General features: G+C 40.5%; 1 protein-coding gene across 7 annotated transcripts in view; it reads left to right on the top strand.

The window, feature by feature from the left end:
- ERG (ETS transcription factor ERG) overlaps window positions 1–16,938 on the top strand; it is a 210,830-nt gene extending 193,892 nt beyond the window's left edge. For all 7 annotated transcript variants that reach the window (XM_045002483.1, XM_045002478.1, XM_045002484.1 and 4 more), the window contains 4 exons: window positions 6,656–6,724; window positions 8,142–8,198; window positions 11,885–11,932; window positions 15,032–16,938. In XM_045002483.1, coding sequence (XP_044858418.1) covers window positions 6,656–6,724; window positions 8,142–8,198; window positions 11,885–11,932; window positions 15,032–15,552 — 695 coding nt within the window. In that variant the 3' untranslated portion in view covers window positions 15,553–16,938. The remainder of the gene's footprint in view (window positions 1–6,655; window positions 6,725–8,141; window positions 8,199–11,884; window positions 11,933–15,031) is intronic.
- The last annotated feature ends 1,194 nt before the right edge of the window (window positions 16,939–18,132 follow it).

Below are 18,132 nucleotides of genomic sequence, written 5' to 3'. Positions count from 1 at the left end.
TTGAGTAGTAATGGGATGAGTGGCAAAATATTGTCATGGATCAAAAACTGGCTAAGACAGAATGCTAAAAATAGGAACAAATGATCAACTCTCATTGTGACAAGAGGTTAACAGTAGGTGCCTCACAGTTCAATTAGGATGACTGATGTTTAATGATCTGGAAAAGGATGGTGACAAAATCTGTGACAAAAGTGAGGAAGCAAAATTTGCAAATGGCACAAAATTATTTAGATTAGTTAAATCCAGAGAGAACTGTGAGGAACTTCAGTGGGAATTAACCAAGCTAAGTGAATGGGCAATACAATGGCTGATGAAAGTGAATGTTGATAAATGCAATACACCTCTACCCTGTTATAACGCGGCCCAATATAACACGGGTTTTCATACAGTGGGGCTCTGGCAGTGCTTAAAAGGGTCTGGGGCTCCGGCTGCTGCAGGGAGCCCCGAGCCCTTTAAGTCACCGCTGGAGCCCTGCCGCTGCTACCCTGGGGCTGTGGCAGTGGGGCTCAGGCAGCGCTTTAAAAGGCCAGGACTCCCCGCAGTGGCTGGAGCCCAGAGCTCTTTAAATCACCGCCGGAGCCCTGCCGCTGCTACCCGAGGGCTCGCCAGCAATTTAAAGGGCCCAGGGCTGCTGCGGGGAGCCCTTTAAATCATGGCTGGAGCCCTGCCGCCGCTACCCCTGTGGCTGGAGCCCTAGGCTCTTTAAATCACCGCTGCAGCCCTGCCACCGCTACTCCAATATAACGGTGTTTCACTTATAACGCAGTACGGATTTTTGGCTCCCCACAACCGTGTTATATCGGGGTAGAGGTGTATAATGCACATTGCAGGGAAAAATTTGAACTATTCCTATACTGAGTTTTAAATTAACCTCATTAATTCAGGGAAAAGGACCTGGGCATCACTATGGGCTGCTCAATGGAGACCTCTGCTCAGTGTACAACTGCTGTCAAAAAAAACCTAACAAAATGTTAAGCTGCATAAAGAACAGGGTGGAAAATGATATGGAAAAGATTATTGTGCCATTATATAAATCAAGAGTTCAGCTTCATTTGGAATATTTTGTTCAGTACTGGTCACCCCATCTCCAGAATTATATTTGCAGAATTAGAGGGCGTTCAGAGAGAAGTGATAAGAATGGTTAAAACCCTGGAAAAGCTCTCCTATGGTGAGCAGTTGGTAAGTCACGGATTTTTTACCTTAGATAGGAGATGACCAATGAGAGGTACATGATAAAATTATTACAAAATAATGAGACATTTAGAAAAGGTGGATTGGGAACTTCTATTTTCCGTGTGTCTCAATACAAGAATGAGAGGACATTCAATGAAATTGAGAGGAAGCAAATTCAAAACTGATAAAAGGAAATACTTTGTCATACAACACATGAGTAGACTTTGGACCTCGTTGTCATGGGATGTTGTTGAAGCACAGAGCTTAGCAAGATTCAAAGAGAGATTGGACATGTATATGGATAACAAGAATATTGAATTAGAGTAGTAATTATAAACAAATCTATATCAGATATGAAACCTGATGCTTGAGAGCTCTCACTAATCTCTAACTATTAGGGGTAGGAGATGACTACATTGGGTGGAAGATTAGCCCACATCTGTCTACTGTGTGGAGTCTTCAGTCTTCCTCTGAATAGCTGGAAACAGGATACAGGGCCGGTGCAAGGATGTTTTGCGCCCTGAGGCGCCCCCCCCGTGGCAGCTCCCCATCCCCCACCCTCCGCCCTGAGGCACCCCCCCCACCCCAGCTCACCCCTGCTCCACGCACGAGCACCCCAAGCACGCCGTTGCTGCTTCACTTCTCCCGCCTCCCAGGCTTGCGGCGCCTAAGCTGATTGGCACTGCAAGCCTGGGAGGCAGGAGAAGTGAAGCAGCTCACCCCTGCTCCGCCTCCTCCCCGAGCACGCCGTCGCTGCTTCATTTCTCCCGCCTCCCAGGCTTGCGGCGCCAATCAACTTAGGCGCCACAAGCCTGGGAGGCGGGAGAAGTGAAGCGGCGACGGCGTGCTCAGGGAGGAGGCGGGGCAGGGGTGAGCTGGAGCGGGGAGTTCCCCTGCATGCCACCCCCTCTTACTTGCTGAAGGCAGCCCTCCCCGTGCTCCCCTGCCCCAGCTCCCTCCACCTAAATGCCGGCCGCAACCGGGGCGGCCGAAGATCCGGCCGCCACAGTGGCTGCCGAAGAAAATGCCGCCCCCCAAATCCTAGCGCCCTAGGCAATTGCCTAGGTCGCCTACATGGTTGCACTGGCCCTGACAGGATAGCAGACTAGATGGAACACAGGACTTTGCCAGTATGGCAATTCCTATATATCTATCCTTAGTGCATACTCCTCTGGATGGTTCATTCATTTATTTTTTTTTAAATACAGGAGAATCAAATATGATTTCCTTACATAAAATGAAAGTAATTTCTCATATATGTATTTCCTTTCTGTCTGTATTTTTATTAATTATTTGTTGTTTATTCTGTGAATCAAGAATTTTGATAAAGGTATATTTAAAATATGATCAAATACATTAATATGATCCCATAAATAACACATACAAGAGTTATACAATAAAATCTTATCATGCCCACTCTCATTATGCTCCCCCATGGTACACCACAGGGCTTGGTCAGAAGAGAAACCACATTGCTTCATGGGAGATGTAGTCTAGCCAGGGAGCCCAGCCCAGAGGAGAGAACTGCAGCTCCCAGGAGGCTATGCAACACCAAATGCAGTATAATGTTGAACTGATTCAAAATGAAACGTTTTGGGTCAGTTCAGTCAACCAAAATATTTCAGTTTGGGTCCAGCTGACCTAAAATGTAAGATTTCATTTGATTTTTCCCAATAGAAAATCAAAACAATTGAGTAAAATAGAAATTTCCAACAGAAACTTTTATGTTTCAGAAATAGTATTTTCTGTTGAAAAATCACTTCAGCAGAAAATTCCTGATAACTCTAGTTTTCAGACAAAGTCCAAATCTTAAATGGAATGGGGACAGCCTAACTTTTACAGAGAAACTATTCCATAACTAAATGCCCTTTTGCTAATAACAGGAGTAGATGTGATTGTCCTTGAGGCAGTCATTGATTACAAGTAAAAGGAAAAAGAGGCATAGAGGATGCTAAAGTAAAAATGCATCAGCCAAACATTGGGAAGCAATTCCAGAGAGTGAATCAAAATTAAACAATTACCATTGTTAAATGAATATAATGGAGAATAGGAAGTGAGTGAGGTTCCTGAAGAATTAGAATGACAAAGTCATATTTCTTCAGCTGTCCTGGCAATAGAATACCAGGAATTTTTTGCAAGTTAAAAGTGATACACTGTAGTAGCTCAGGAAGGACTAATATGGGATTACCTAAATGTCTCATCAAACGAGAGGGAATTACAAGATCTGTTCTAGATAAGGACATAATGTTCCCATTTCTCATGAGTAAAAACAGACCTGCTTATCTATGATAGCAATATGTTTAACAAAATACAAATCATTGTTCAAATAATCTCCCAGATCCTGAACTAAGAATGAAGTCTTAATTTTGATGCTGTTTCAAGTAGGGCTGTGAGCTGGATCTTTCCTTTAAAAGAAGGCGCAGTCACACAACCGTACGAGGATGTGTTTTCCTCTTGACTCAAGAGTTTTCTTACAGTACTAAATTTATACTATTTAATGAATTTCAGGTATGTGGTATTTTAAAAATAAAATCCTAACAACTAGCACTTCTATGCAGATGCACAAGTGCCATGCAACTTCCCTTTATATACAGTTACACAAGAGTTTACAATCTGAGGTTCCCTCCTCCCCATCCCCCTCAAGAAAGCAAACAAAGAACGGGAAGGAGTGCAGACTGGCTGGTGACAGGCACATATCTCATTAGTTTCATGTTTTTCCCCTTTCCTACCTTCTTTGTGGGAGAGTGAAGGGTTAGGAAAAATTGGAACTACCAACATGCGTACCTGACATCACCCTTTCCCCACTTTGCTTGTATATTGTGTCCTACTCCCCCCTCCCTTTGGGCTAGATTCTTGGCCCAGCTCAAGATGTTGCACACACTGGTCACATACCCCGGCTGCGAATACCACCAGCATGGAAGGGTTCTCAGCAGGTGCAGCATAGCCAGCTTGTGCACCTCCCACGATGCTTCCTGGTGCACAGGGCTTGTAGGTGGAGGATATAGGTCTGACAAGGCTGGCAGCAGCAAGCAAAGGGGAGTGGATGAAGTGGGTGGCACTCTGACAGTCCTCATCTGGCTTTTGATCCATTGTGGATCATAGCCACCTAGTGCTTGTTTAGAGTAGCCCCCAGGCTGCTCTAATCTTCATCCAGAGCTGGGCAGCGGATCAGGATCAGCTCCCTGACAGCACTCCCTCCATTTCCACTGTGTGCAGTAGAAGCTGGACACAGCACACAATTTGAAACTTTGTCTGTCTTGGTTTTCCTTTTGGATGGTAAGTTCTCCAGGGAGAAGACTGTCTCTAACTATAAGCTTTAATGGTACTGAGCACAATTGGATCCCCATTTGATTGGGGCTTCTGGGTGCGACTATACTGTACTATAATAAATAATTATAATAGTACTGTGTACAGTTACTCAGATCAGGGATAAATACCTAAACAGTTAGCACTATTTTCTCCAATTCTCCATGTTTCCACAAGAGAAGAATGTGGTATAAAAGTAGAAAAATCAGGGATAAAAAGGCACAGTTACTTAAAATATAATACAGAACAAAAAGTGTGTATCTCAGCAAAACCGAAATTTTGAGAGTGTAAGATTCCATCAGACCACAGTGATGGCAGTGCCAGTTATACACTCAGGCCAAACAGACTAAATAAATTAAAGGCAATTTGGTTGTGAATTACACATTACACTTTGTTTCCATTCAATTCTCTCTCTAGTAGTGTCTGAGAATGGGCAGATATACAAAAGCCACACTCAGAGTTAAACTGCCTTCTCAGCTGGTTCACTACTTCCTACCTGATTTCATTTTTAAAGGTTGTCAAATAATCTTTCTAAAAGAAATCTAAGACACTATTAAGAATCTGCCATCCATCCAAAGGAGTCTATGTTCCTATCTTAATACAGCACTGATTTGGCAATAGGCGTATTTTATTTCCTTTCTTGAGCTCTCAAACCAGGCCCAAAGTTAGTATATTGTATATATTATAGCTACTGGAGCAGAGCAAAAAGAGGCTCCATATGGCCCAGACTAAGGTTGAAATTAATGAAAGGGGAGGACATGGAACCACACAGCTCCCTTCACCCCCAAGCTAGCCAATGAGTGGCTGAACACTCCTGTGTCCCCTCACTGTGTGTTCTCCATCCCCCGTTCAACTGGGGCTGTCCCAATCACTGCTGGCCCATCGTTTCCCACCTACTGAAGTGGTTGGGTGGCATTGCGCTGTGAGGGTTACAGACGTGAGCTGTCACTGTCATGTTAACTTGTAGAGTGTTTCAGTTTCGTTTAGCAACTATTTGAAATTGGTTTTATGGGAATGACAGTGGGGAATGCTCAAGTGTAAGCCATCAGCTAACTGTTAGCCAAAAAGAGGTGGGTTTTGTGAATGATTCTGAAAAAGGAGAGTGAAATTGCTTGGTGCACAAGAGGAGAAATGCTGTATCCAGTGTAAGAATAAAAGAAGGAGCCATAGGTGGGAGAACAATAGACAAATGAAGGCAGCAGAGTTAACAGAGTAAAGGGCATATGCACAGGGAAAAGTAGGAGACAAGGGCAGAGATGTAGGTATAGCAGAGGTACAGGATATTTAACACAGCCCCACTGGGTCCAAAGGATATCAGGACTAGCCATTGCCTCAGTTACAGAGCAAATCCTTCCAAATGCTCTGTGATGAATAAGAATAAATAATTTCTTTATTAAAAAGTTACATAACATTAAATAAAAAAATTAAATTTATCAAAAGTCTTAGTAGTTACTTAGTGGAACATCATAATAACAAGACCAGTACTGTACTGTCCCCACTAATATCCTCACTGGATGTGACCATATGTAGCTCTCAAGCCTTCCACATTGCAAACAGCAGCTACAGAGCCTCATCTCGAGGAGTGACAGCAGCAGACTAACAAGGCAGTAAAAAGACCAAAGTCCATTTTCTTAAAACAATGAATGGTACAAGAGACTTTCATCTGATGCACAGTGATGGGAAATCTCACTCGAGTGACTAACACTTACTCCTGTCTCCAACCTCCATGGATCCTTGAACCCACTCCAGTCAGCCAGGCTCTAGCATGAGCTGTCAAAGTGCCTGCTCAGTCACTTCCCCTACATCCCAGTGGAAGTGTGGGTGGGTGGGGTGGAGGTTAAAGGCAAGAGAAGAGTTGTGGAGACCCTTGAAGGTGAGGACGATACATTTGAATGTGAGGTGGAAGGAGACAAGAAGCCAGAAAAGAGGCATGGTCACAGCAGTGGGGGAGAGCGAAGATATTTTTGCAGTGGCGTGGTGAGTAGACTGCAGGGGAGAAAGGAAAGAGGCAGGTAGTTAGGGAAGCCAGGGTGCAGCTGTCAGGGTGAGAGATGACTCTCGTCGCAGTGGGGATCCTTCTCATTTCAGTAACCTTCCCATGTCCAGTGATTTAGCCATTAAGAATGTGTCACACTTCATGCCATATATACTTAAGACAATTTATTTTTCTCTACAGATTTATCATATGAACAAGCCAGAAGGTCAGCATGGACAAGTCATAGTCACCCTGCTCCTCAATCAAAAGGTTAAGCATCTGCTTACTTTCTAGCATAGGGGCCCAATTCATGTCAGGAGTATCTCCTCTGGAAATAGAATTCAAACTTGAGCACCTATATTATGCCGCAGAATTCTACATTTGGGTATTCAAATTATTATTTGGGTGTCTGAAACTGGTACTTGGGTATCAAAGGGCTGGTCTGAGAATTTAAATAAGAATTTGGGTGTTTTAAACTTAGGCACCCAAATTTGAAAATCCACCTCCAGTAGGCCTATTTTTGATATTGCTTACTCAGGAAAAGAAAAGTAGTAAGAGTTTGGATCAATGTAAAATCCTCAGCTCTACCAATAAATCAAACAGAGATATAGAGTGTAAGCACTGCAGACTCTGCAGAAAAAATAGGTTAATACTTAGTGAGTAGTTGAAATGTTTTAAAAGTGATTTGAGTATTCCTTCTAAAGTTTGTTCTTTAAGGTTTTGGGTCCCATTTTCTCTTCTATGACTGCAAGCAGAGAGGAGTCTAAGGGGGAGCTCTGCCTCTGTGGTATGGTCCCCTTCCCTTCCCACTCCAGGAAAACTCCTTGATGGGGACTGTCTGGGATTCTAGCTCCACAAAGTTGGAGGGAGCAGGCCATAGCTGGACTCCTCTGGATTCTCCCCACCACAACCTGCAGGAGAACTCAGGGCAAGCCCCTTATCAACAGTGGATGCCATAAGATCCACAAGGGAAAAGGGGTTAAAACACTAGCTGCTTCTACTGGGGGAGAAGGAAACCACACAGACACCCCTCCTCTACCACAATGGAAGAATTCAGAGGAAACACTGTCTGTAAATCATTAGAACGCATAGATTTTCCTCTCCCCTGCATGGGTTAGTCACGTATAAGGAAGAACAGAGGCACTTCCTTGCGATTTATACAGTATATGCTCCCTCCAAAAAGTAACTTTACATGTACGTTATTTAGGAGAAATTCATTGTTTCTTATCCACCCTACATCGGTATCTTTGACAGGAAACAACAGATATCTGTTGTGTTGGAAAAGGTCAAATAGTGACAGAACTTGCCTTAAGCTGAAGACTTTCTGCTTTAGAATTTCTCATATTTGATACTGTCTTAGCAGACAAGTCCAATAAACATGTGACTATTATGCCAGATGTAATGATCAGTAACAACTATGTCCTTCCAGGAAGGCCAAAACCTGCTCTTATTGATGTCACAGGCATGTTTGCATTTATTTTAATGGGAGCATGATCAGGTCAGATCAGTTTAACATATCAGGGCAAATCTCATAGTTGACATCACCAAGTGCTGAGCTGTTGAAGTCCAGTGAGTGGACTCTTCTTGTGCCAGTGATGACTTTGGTCCACCCAATGTAAGACAGTTTTGGTGACCGATTTTGAAACTAGAAAAAAATAGATAAATGTATGAATTTTTCTATTTTCAGCTACCCAACCATCATCATCAACAGTGCCCAAAACAGAAGACCAGCGACCTCAGTTAGGTGTGTGTAACTTTATTTAAATTGGATCTGGGTTAAATGGAGTATATTAAAGTGATCTGAAGTGCACTGTAGTCTGCCAACAAATAGCCAACTGTGAGAGCAGACGCAAGCAATTAGCAGAGACCCCCTCATAGTGGCTGAGCTCATTGTAGCATCCTGCGTGGTGGCTGAATTGTGTATTCATGACTTGCGTGTACTGGTGACTCAAACTGAGACCCCCATGATCTACAAATCAAAGATTCAAGAATACAAATTAACAATTTGCTGGAAAGTTGGATGTGTTGGACCTCCAAGTTGCCAACATGCTGTCACAGCTCACTGTGACTTTCTTTTAGTAATTCTTACAAGGGTCTTGTTGCCTTCAAGGGGATCAATGAGCGATTAAGCAAAGCACGCATATTCAGTTCAAGTACAAAAATGTGGAATCTAAGGATTTCAAAGGATTCTGTTCATAATGATTGGCTGGAGTATTAGCATCAGAAAAATGTACAGAAGTGAAGATTTCAGTATTTAGGAGAAATATAGATAAAACTGGAATTCTTCACACAATCCTACTAGAGTTTGAAATCCTGGACTCCTGAAATACAGGGCTGAAAGCTGGAAGGATTTTCACTTTGTTGGGTAACTATCAGGAGAAAGTATCAGTGTTATCAGATTATGTTCAAGTAATCTTGAAAGGCGAAAGAGTTTTGTGGCTGCAGAGCAATTATTGTATGGGACAGAAACCCAGAGTATTAAGTTAGATTGTCCCTTGAATGAGAAAGTACATCAAAAATTCTGAGTCAGTAATGGCTTTTACTTATGGCAAAATGATAGAAATGGGAGATGAAGTACACCATCTGGACTCAGATGGACACCGATTCCATGTTTTTTAAATGGACTTTTCATTATTCTGGATTTTGTTATAGCTAAATAAGAATAAGTGCATGACCGCATTTCATTAGCTTGAATTGTTTATATGTATGTGGTTTGAGAAGTATTATTATTGCTGTTTGTCAAAATAACATTTCTTAGTTTAATATAATCAGGCCTCCAAAGGCTTTCAAGAAATATACAGTAACTCCTCACTTAATGTTGTTGTTATGTTCCTGAAAAATGCAACATTAAGTGAAACGATGTTAAACAAATCAAATTTTCCCATAAGATTTAATGTAAATGCAGGGGGGTTAGGTTCCAAGGAAATTTTTTGGGGGAGACAAAAGGCATTATATACTGTACTGTACTGTGGTTAGGAAGTGCCCCTGGCTTACTCCACACAGATACAGCCTGCTGCAGGCAAGGACTCTAGGAAGCACCTTCACAGCAGGAGTGGCAGTTTCCCTGGAGAAGAACAGGCGCCGACTTTGCCGAGGGATGCTCCAGGCCCACCTCTTCCCACCCCCACTCCACCTCCTCTCCGGAGCACGCTGCATCCCCGCTCCTTCCCCTTCCTCCCACCAGAAAGTCCTAAGCGCCGCCAAACAGCTGTTTGGCGGCGCTTAGGACTTTCTGGGAGGGAGGGGGAGGAGTGGAGACATGGCGTTTCCCCGCTCCTCTCCCTCCCTCCCAGCACTTTGCACTTAGGACTTTCTGGGAGGGAGGGGGAGGAGTGAAGACGCGGCGCTTCTCCACTCTACCCCCTCCCTCCCAGCGCTTCTCTGCTGCCAAACAGCTGTTTGGTGGCGCTTAGGAATTTGGGGGGGGCGTGCAGATGCAGTGTTTCCCCGTTCCTCCCCTTCCCTTCAAGAAAGTACTAAGCACCTGGGAAGCACTGGGAGGGAGGGGGAGGAGGCGGAAAAGAGGAACATGTGCAATGCTCCCTTGTAAAGTTGCTGCTCTTCCACAGAATCTTACAAGCAGTGGATAGATCAGGCAGCCAAACGATGTTATAAGGGAGCATTGCATAACTTTAAACGAGCATGTTCCCTAACTGAGCAGCAATGTAACTTTGAAACAACGTTAAGCAGGCAGACGTTAAGTGAGGAGTTACTGTATTGGTAATTTATGTAAACTTTTTGAGAACATTTAGTTGCTGTGTGCGTGCTATGATTAGTATTTTACATTTATAAAGAACGCAACCTGAGTATCCTCTTGGCTGTAAAACTGGCAGCCAACTGAGAGCAGCTGTCAAGTGGCCAGAGAACTCAGGGCCTTGAGAAGGACTTGAAGGTCTTCTACTGCCCTCTAGTTTTGGCTTTGGTATTTGTGGAACAGAATCCCTTTTCCGTTTGTTTCTTGATTTGAACTGGGATTTTCAAAGGAGCCTAAAGGAATTCCATGCAAGAACCATTGAAATGCTATGGGAGCTGGGTGCCTAACTCCTTTTGGCTTCTTTGAAAATCCCAAGTGTGGGTCTTTATATAGCATATTCCTTGATGGATCAAATTTTCATAGGCGGTTCAACCCAACCTCCATTGTATGCATTCAGCTATGCACTTGCAAAGCACTTAATGGATGCTATTTTTGTACATTAAAGGTTTTGCTTTGCATTCATAAATTCTGGTATTTGTTTATGCAAAAATAGTGCACAAAAATGAATGAAGTGAAACAAACTAGGTCACACAGAAATAGAGGCCACATTAGCATTTCACCAGTTTTCATTAATTTAGAGCAAATGTAATTACTGGGGCATATGCTATGTAAATATAAGTGATGACAACTCCCTTTGTTCTGGTCTAACAAGTGAATTGGCCTATGCTTACTAGCCCATATAACGTTTCATTGAGATTCACACAAAAGTGAATTGGCCTATGGCTCTGATTTGAGCTGGCAACTGCTAGACAGCATCACATATATTATTCTCACAGCAAAATGACTGACCAAGTATTATTATCTTATGAACTACAAATGGCTAATAACATAGTAAAAACATCCTGGTTGGTTAATAATTTAGATTGGTTAACGATTAAACCACACAGTGTTTTAATATCATGTGCTGCAAAGAGATGCAGGAGTAGGGTGACCAGATGTCCTGTTTTTAAAGGGACAGTCCTGTTTTTTGGGACTTTTTCTTATATAGGCGCCTATTACCCGCCACCCCCTGTCCCGTTTTTTCACAGTTGCTATCTGGTCACCCTATGCAGGAGACATGTTAAAGAGTCACTTGTGGCTCGCAAACCTCAGCCTGAGTATCACTGATTTAAAGTAAGGAAGGATGGGAACGGGGCAACTCCTCCTTTTCTGCTTGCTTTGGATAAGCTGCACTCCCTCAACAGCTCTTCTTTCTCCTTGGCTAGTGCCTTCCTATTTCAATGTCCTTTAACCACTGGACTTGGGCAGGAGATCTCATGTGATACCACACAGTTTGCAGGTCCTTAAGGTGGACTGAGCATTTGTGTATGTATCCGTGACAGTTACATGCGCAAAGAGGTGTGTATGCATATTTGCGTGCACTCAATTCCGGCCATGTTTTGAAAATCTGGTCCTTTGTTTTGCCATTTAGAACTTATTCTAAAAACACTTAAATGAACTCAGAACACAAGAAAATAATGTTCTTAAGTAAATCAATTATTTTAAAACCACTGGGTGATCATTTCACTTTGTTTTTAATAACCCTTTTGTTGGCAAACAAATGCAGAATATTGCAACTTGTTAACAAGACTCTGAAGTAGGGTTTTTTGCCTCTTTTGTAATAACACTGGAATTTCAAAAATGATTTTATGTAATTACAACCTTTTAATTTGTTTCTTTTGTCCATATTTTTGTAGATCCATATCAGATTCTTGGACCAACCAGCAGCCGTCTTGCAAATCCAGGTGAGAAGGCGTTTTGCTGCCTGAGGGATGACTTTTCTTCAAATTTTACATTTTATCTCTATCACTTGTTACAGTTTGAAGGCAGGGTTCAGCAATGCAGTGAGCATTCTCAGCTCCCATTGAAGTCAATAAAAATTAATCTGGATGCTGATAGCAGCTAGTGGATTGCAAGATTGGTAATCATATGAATAGTCTTACTGATTCAGAGAGGGTCAGTGCAAGGCATATGCAGTACTTAAGCCTTATTTTGAGGGCTTAAGTGGGATTTAAATAGTGCATTGGACTTGCAGTGGCCCATTGCACAGGGCTGGATTTCATCCAAAGAGAACAAGGCAAGTAAAATTAGTCCCATTATTCGATTAGAAAGGAAGGGAGAGAGCAGTGAATATTTGGCCAGTGTCTAACATGGCAGATTTCTCCAGTAACTTAGACCCTGTCCACATAGTCAAACTGTGTTTTTTATTATTAGAAATATATTTAATCCATTAAAAAACGCTATCCAAAATATTAAATAATGGCAGTTCATTTCATTCATATGTTCTATACATGGGGCCAGAGCCGCAGCTGGTGAAGCTTAACAGCCAGTTTACCCTCACTGAGGATCTGGCCCAGGATGAAAATATGGGTTTTGAGTGGTTCATATCACAAGTAAAACCACTAAGTGAGCATTTCTTTTTGACATTGATTTTATTATTTGCAGAAATTATGCCACATACTAAACTAGGCAAATAAAAGAGACTTTTAAATAAATAACTTTATGAACTGACAAGCAGTAAATGGGAGCAAATGAGAAAGCAGAATCCCCTCTGCAAAGAAACAACTGGGTTAGAAGTCTCAAAGACATTCTCCCAGTATCGTTCCAAGAAAAATCAGAAGATTTTGTTTAAATATGGCATTCCATCCAGGAATATCTTATTGAACACAATCCAAACTATGGCCTATAATGTTAAAAGGCGAGGGCGGGGGGAGGAGAGGGGAAGAAGGTGAGGGAGCTTCCTTGTTAACTGTTATTGATATACTATGGACCAGGCTGATGTAATTGTTAATCTGACTCCACTGAGGTCAGTCTGGTTTTACAACCATATAACTGAGATAGACTAGCAATGCATATGCCAAATACTGTTACCCCTTCTTTAGCAGCCAAAGGGTAGAATGCTCCTTTCTCTCTACTCCCTTTTCCTATTGTTAGTAAGATTTCTTTCTGTAAGAATGATTGAATCATCGTGACGATTCTTTTGATGATATTGTTGTGACCTGTTTAGGTAGGAGTATTTCAACACTAAACGTTCTTTTTCCCTTTCATTTAGCTGTATGGTATAGTTACATCAAACAAGGTTATAGTTTAGTTTGCATTTTAAGATAAAGATTTTTATATTCCATAAAAATACAAATGAGAATTACTGCTGTTTTCAAGAGGGCTAAAGGAGTTAGATGTCTAAATCCCATTACAATTAATTGGAAGTTTGGCATCTAACTCCCTTAAACTCCTTTGCAAATCCCAGCATAGCACATATAGCATCAACTGTCTTTTTGCTAGCCTTGTGCCTATGGCATTGTGAAAAGAGCTAGTGTGAAATGCCCTGGATAGAGATACATGTTAACATTTGGGGAGAGCCACGGGTATGGAATTTCTATAAACTATTATTCCTGCACTTTAACAAGCTTTGTGTATTTATAAAATGGTGAAATTACCTTCTCATTAAAAGGAAATTGACAGAAACCATTTATTTTCATATGACTATATATTACATTTGGAAGGCAAGTGTTTATATTAAAACATATGTTGGATTGTTTATTCAGAAATTTGTGTTTTGTCCAGTGCTGGACTGTTTATTGATTTTCAAACTCTAATCCTCTAGTTATATTTCATGTATTAAAAGTGTGTGCTTTGCTCATACCATGGATTCTTTTGTTTGTTTGTTTGTTTAATCATGTTAATGGAACAGAAAAAAATCATTAAGTACAGTTTGCATAAATATCATTTAAAAGAATAAAAGTTTCAGTTGCACTGAAGTATAAACTGCTAATATATTTCAGATGTGACTTTAGATTGATATGATAGTCCACCCTCATAAACTTTCTTAAAAAATGCTCATTTATTAGCCCCACATATCTGCTTTTTAAAAAAATCTAATTTTTGGACAGAGATATAGAGTACTTAGAAGTTAGCACCGAAAATCTGCTTGGCAAATTCTGCTGACATTGCGACTGCAATATACAGAGCATTGAAATCTGTTACAGAGTATCAGCGCTGCTTTGTCATAAAATACAACTTTTTTACATGAATATTGGTGGCAGGACCTATCTAATACTACTGCCAACTGTTTAAAAGGTTCGTATTTTATTTTTATAATGTTGTGTAGAGACCTACTGCAAAGTTGTCAAAAACAACACAAATTCTTTCTCTTTAAGATTTAATTTCCAAAGAAAGGAGAAATACCAGTGTTTGGAATCGTAACTTCAGCACTCGTTTTCACTCCTGTTTGACAGAGAACAATTACAAGAACTTTATAGACCTTTTAATTGTTTTCTCAAATGCTGTGCAATGCAGTCAGATGCAATGCAACAGCAATCTAATGAGTTTCCATTCTACGTTTCCGTAACTATTGGAAATGGGTGATATGGTTTGGAAAAGATCCAGCTTTCTCTAAACTTCTCCATTTTGTGTAGGTTTATTCCATAATGGAGAAAATTTAGTTGCAAAATGATATTGTGGGAACAAGAAAATTATTATGCAAGTGAAAGCTGTTTCTCTGAACTTTAGAGATTAGTTTCTTATATCTGTGTTGTATTATTTCACCATCAATTTTCCAAAGCAAATGACAAGAGATAATTATTAAATATGCACATAATGGCATTTTGCCTGTCAAAATAGGGAAAACAATACTTTAAATTATGGCCCCTGCTGTGCAGATTTTTTTTTTAAGAGAGAGAGAGAGACACTAGTTAGACTGGGAGACAGGAGCAGAAGTTGCAACATTTCTTAATTAGGGATCTGTGGTGAAAATGCACTTGCATTTCATATGTGAAAGTCGGGAAGTGTTGATGTTCTAATGTTATTAGTCATTGGTTCTTCACTTTTTCCCCCCGCAACCATAGGGAGTGGACAGATACAACTGTGGCAGTTTCTGCTGGAACTCCTGTCTGATAGCTCCAATTCCAACTGCATTACCTGGGAGGGCACCAATGGAGAGTTCAAGATGACTGACCCTGATGAAGTAGCCCGGCGCTGGGGAGAAAGGAAAAGCAAACCCAACATGAACTATGACAAACTCAGTCGTGCACTCCGTTACTACTATGACAAAAATATTATGACTAAAGTCCATGGTAAGCGTTATGCCTACAAGTTTGACTTCCATGGAATAGCTCAGGCCCTCCAGCCTCATCCTCCAGAGTCATCCATGTATAAGTATCCAACAGACCTACCCTACATGAGCCCCTACCATGCACACCCTCAGAAGATGAACTTTGTAGCTCCCCATCCTCCTGCTCTACCTGTAACTTCCTCCAGCTTTTTTGCTGCCCCTACTACATACTGGAATTCACCAACTGGAAGTATCTACCCTAATACTAGACTTCCAGCCACCCATATGCCTTCTCACCTTGGCACCTACTACTAAGTAGGAAAAAAATAAGAGACACTTCTCCATGGAATATAGTACCCAATTAATTATGATGAACTATATTGGAGAACATGAATTAAAAATGCCTAAAGAGACATGAAAAAGTTTGACTTGTGGGAAAATGTCAAAAAGACTCTTTGTAGTAGGGAAAGTATTCAAGACGTATAAAGATGCTAAAATGTAATGTATATGGGCATCAAATCTGTGGACCAAACAACAAAAGACTGTTGTAGGTAAAAGCATGAAATGATAAGGACAACCTACAAAAGAAAGTGGTCTTAAAAAGTTGATAAGCTTCTGTGTAAAGTTTGATATCTTGCTAATGCAAACTGGGACTATACTACAGCAATATAAGGATCATTCTATAGTGACCTAACATACAGTATATGAATTTATTAAAAACAAAAAAACAACAACAAAAAAAACCCTCAAAACCAAAAAAAACCACCTGTATTTAAAAAAATGGAAACATATCAAAAAGACTGGTTGAGTGTGGAAGCTGATTTGGAATACAACACCATTGTTTTTGGTTAAACTCAAAAGGCATTCCATTCATTGTAAAGGTATCAGCTATTTCAAACTGTGAAGACAACCCAAGCTTTAAGATTCCTTGACAATACTACAGGAACCCTGAGCCAAACATTGGAATTGAGAATGTGCTGGAAGGCAAGAGTATGATTGTAGATCAAGGGCCTGCATCTGATACAGGAAGTAGAAAGGAGGAAGAGGAGGACGAAGATGAGAATGGGAGAAAAGAAACTTCTTACCAGTAGATACTGAAGAGACTGAAAACTTGGTAGTGTTGGGACTATAAAGAATTACTTGTTTGGATTTCAGAAATATTTTGATCAGTATTATACCATTTCCAGTATTATAGAAGGAAGAGACTTGATTTTTTTTTAAGTGGAGAAAGGGAAAAGCAGTAGAATTCAGAAATCAGAATATGCATCTCTTTAAAAAATGTAAAACTGGAATTGTCTGATATTTAAAAGTAACATTTAGGACCTCATCATTATTAAGGGAGTTTGTTTTCTACTGGTTTAAGGTAAGAGACAACCCCCGACTGCCAAAATCAGATATCATGTAAGTATTTTTGTGAGGCGGGCGCCAGTTTTTCTTTTTCGAGTCGCGAACGCTGTGCGTTTGTCAGAATGAAGTATACAAGTCAATGTTATTTTTTTTCCTTTTTATATAATAATTATATAACTTATGCATTTATACACTACGAGTTGATCTCGGCCAACCAAAGACACAAAAAAGGGACAATCAAAAATATTGTGGCCTTGAATTTTAACTCTGTATGCTTAATGTTTACATTATGAACTTATTAGTACTTAGAATGCAGAATGTATGTAATAAAATAAGCTTGGCCTAGCATGGCAATTCAGATTTACACTGTAGTCTGTATTTGCATTTATAGTAACCAAGATGCCTATTAGATCCTCTTCCTAAATGCTTTAAATATTTTAAAATATTCTGTTTTTTTTAAAAAATTATTTATGAATTTTAGCAATCATGAAAATGAGGGACAAATCCACACAGTTCTGTTAATACACCTGAATTCTGCCCTACAGCACCTCTGTTGTTTCTGTCCTGAGATCCTCTTGAGTGGAGATTGTCAACTGTGCCAATTTTTTTGATGGCTTTGTGGCCAAACATGAAAATTAAGTCTAGAACTGGGGGAAGATTGTGATCCAGAAATTCTTTTTCAATATCATATGAGAAATCCCAGCCTACATCTTACTACGATATTAGAGTTTGTTTAACTATCATACAATCTTGCTATTAACATATAACCACTCCAGAGGTGATCCCGGCAATTACAGGCCGGTAAGCCTGACGTCAGTACTGAGTAAACTGGTTGAAACTATAGTAAGGAACAATATTGTCAGACATATAGATGAACGTAATATGTTGGGGAAGAGTCAATATGTTTTTTGTGAAGGGAAATCATGCCTCACCAATCTACCAGAATTCTTTGAGGGGGCTAACAAGCATGTCAACAAGGGGAATCCAGTGAATATAGTGTACTTAGATTTTCAGAAAGCCTTTGACAAGGTCCCTCACCAAAAGTTCTTAAGCAAAGTAAGCTGTCATGGGATAAGAGGGAAGGTCCTCTCGTGGGTTGGTAACTGGTTAAAATATATGTCAGTTATATATTTGATGGTCAGTTTTCAGAATGGAAAGAGGTAAATAGCGGTGTCCCCCAGGGGTCTGTACTGGGATCAGTCCTATTCAACATATTCATAGATGATCTGGAAAAAAGGGTAAATAGTGAGGTGTCAACATTTGTAGATGATACAAAACTACTCAAGATAGTTAAGACCCAGCAGACTGCAAAGAGCTACAAAAGGATCTCTCAAAACTATGTGACTGGGCAAAAAAATGACAGATTAAATTCATTGTTAATAAATGCAAAGTAATGCACACTCGAAAACATAATCCAAATTATACATATAAAATGATGGGGGCTAAATTAGCTGTACCACTCAAGAAAGATCTTGGAGTCATTGTGGATAGTTCTTTGAAAACATCCACTCAATGTGCAGCGACAGTCAAAAAAGCGAACAGAATGTT

The sequence above is a fragment of the Mauremys mutica genome, chromosome 1 (genome assembly GCF_020497125.1).
Source record: "Mauremys mutica isolate MM-2020 ecotype Southern chromosome 1, ASM2049712v1, whole genome shotgun sequence".
NCBI lineage: Eukaryota > Metazoa > Chordata > Testudines > Geoemydidae > Mauremys > Mauremys mutica.
The sequence above is the reverse complement of the archived record's forward strand: the minus strand, read 5'-3'. Positions and strand labels throughout refer to the sequence as shown.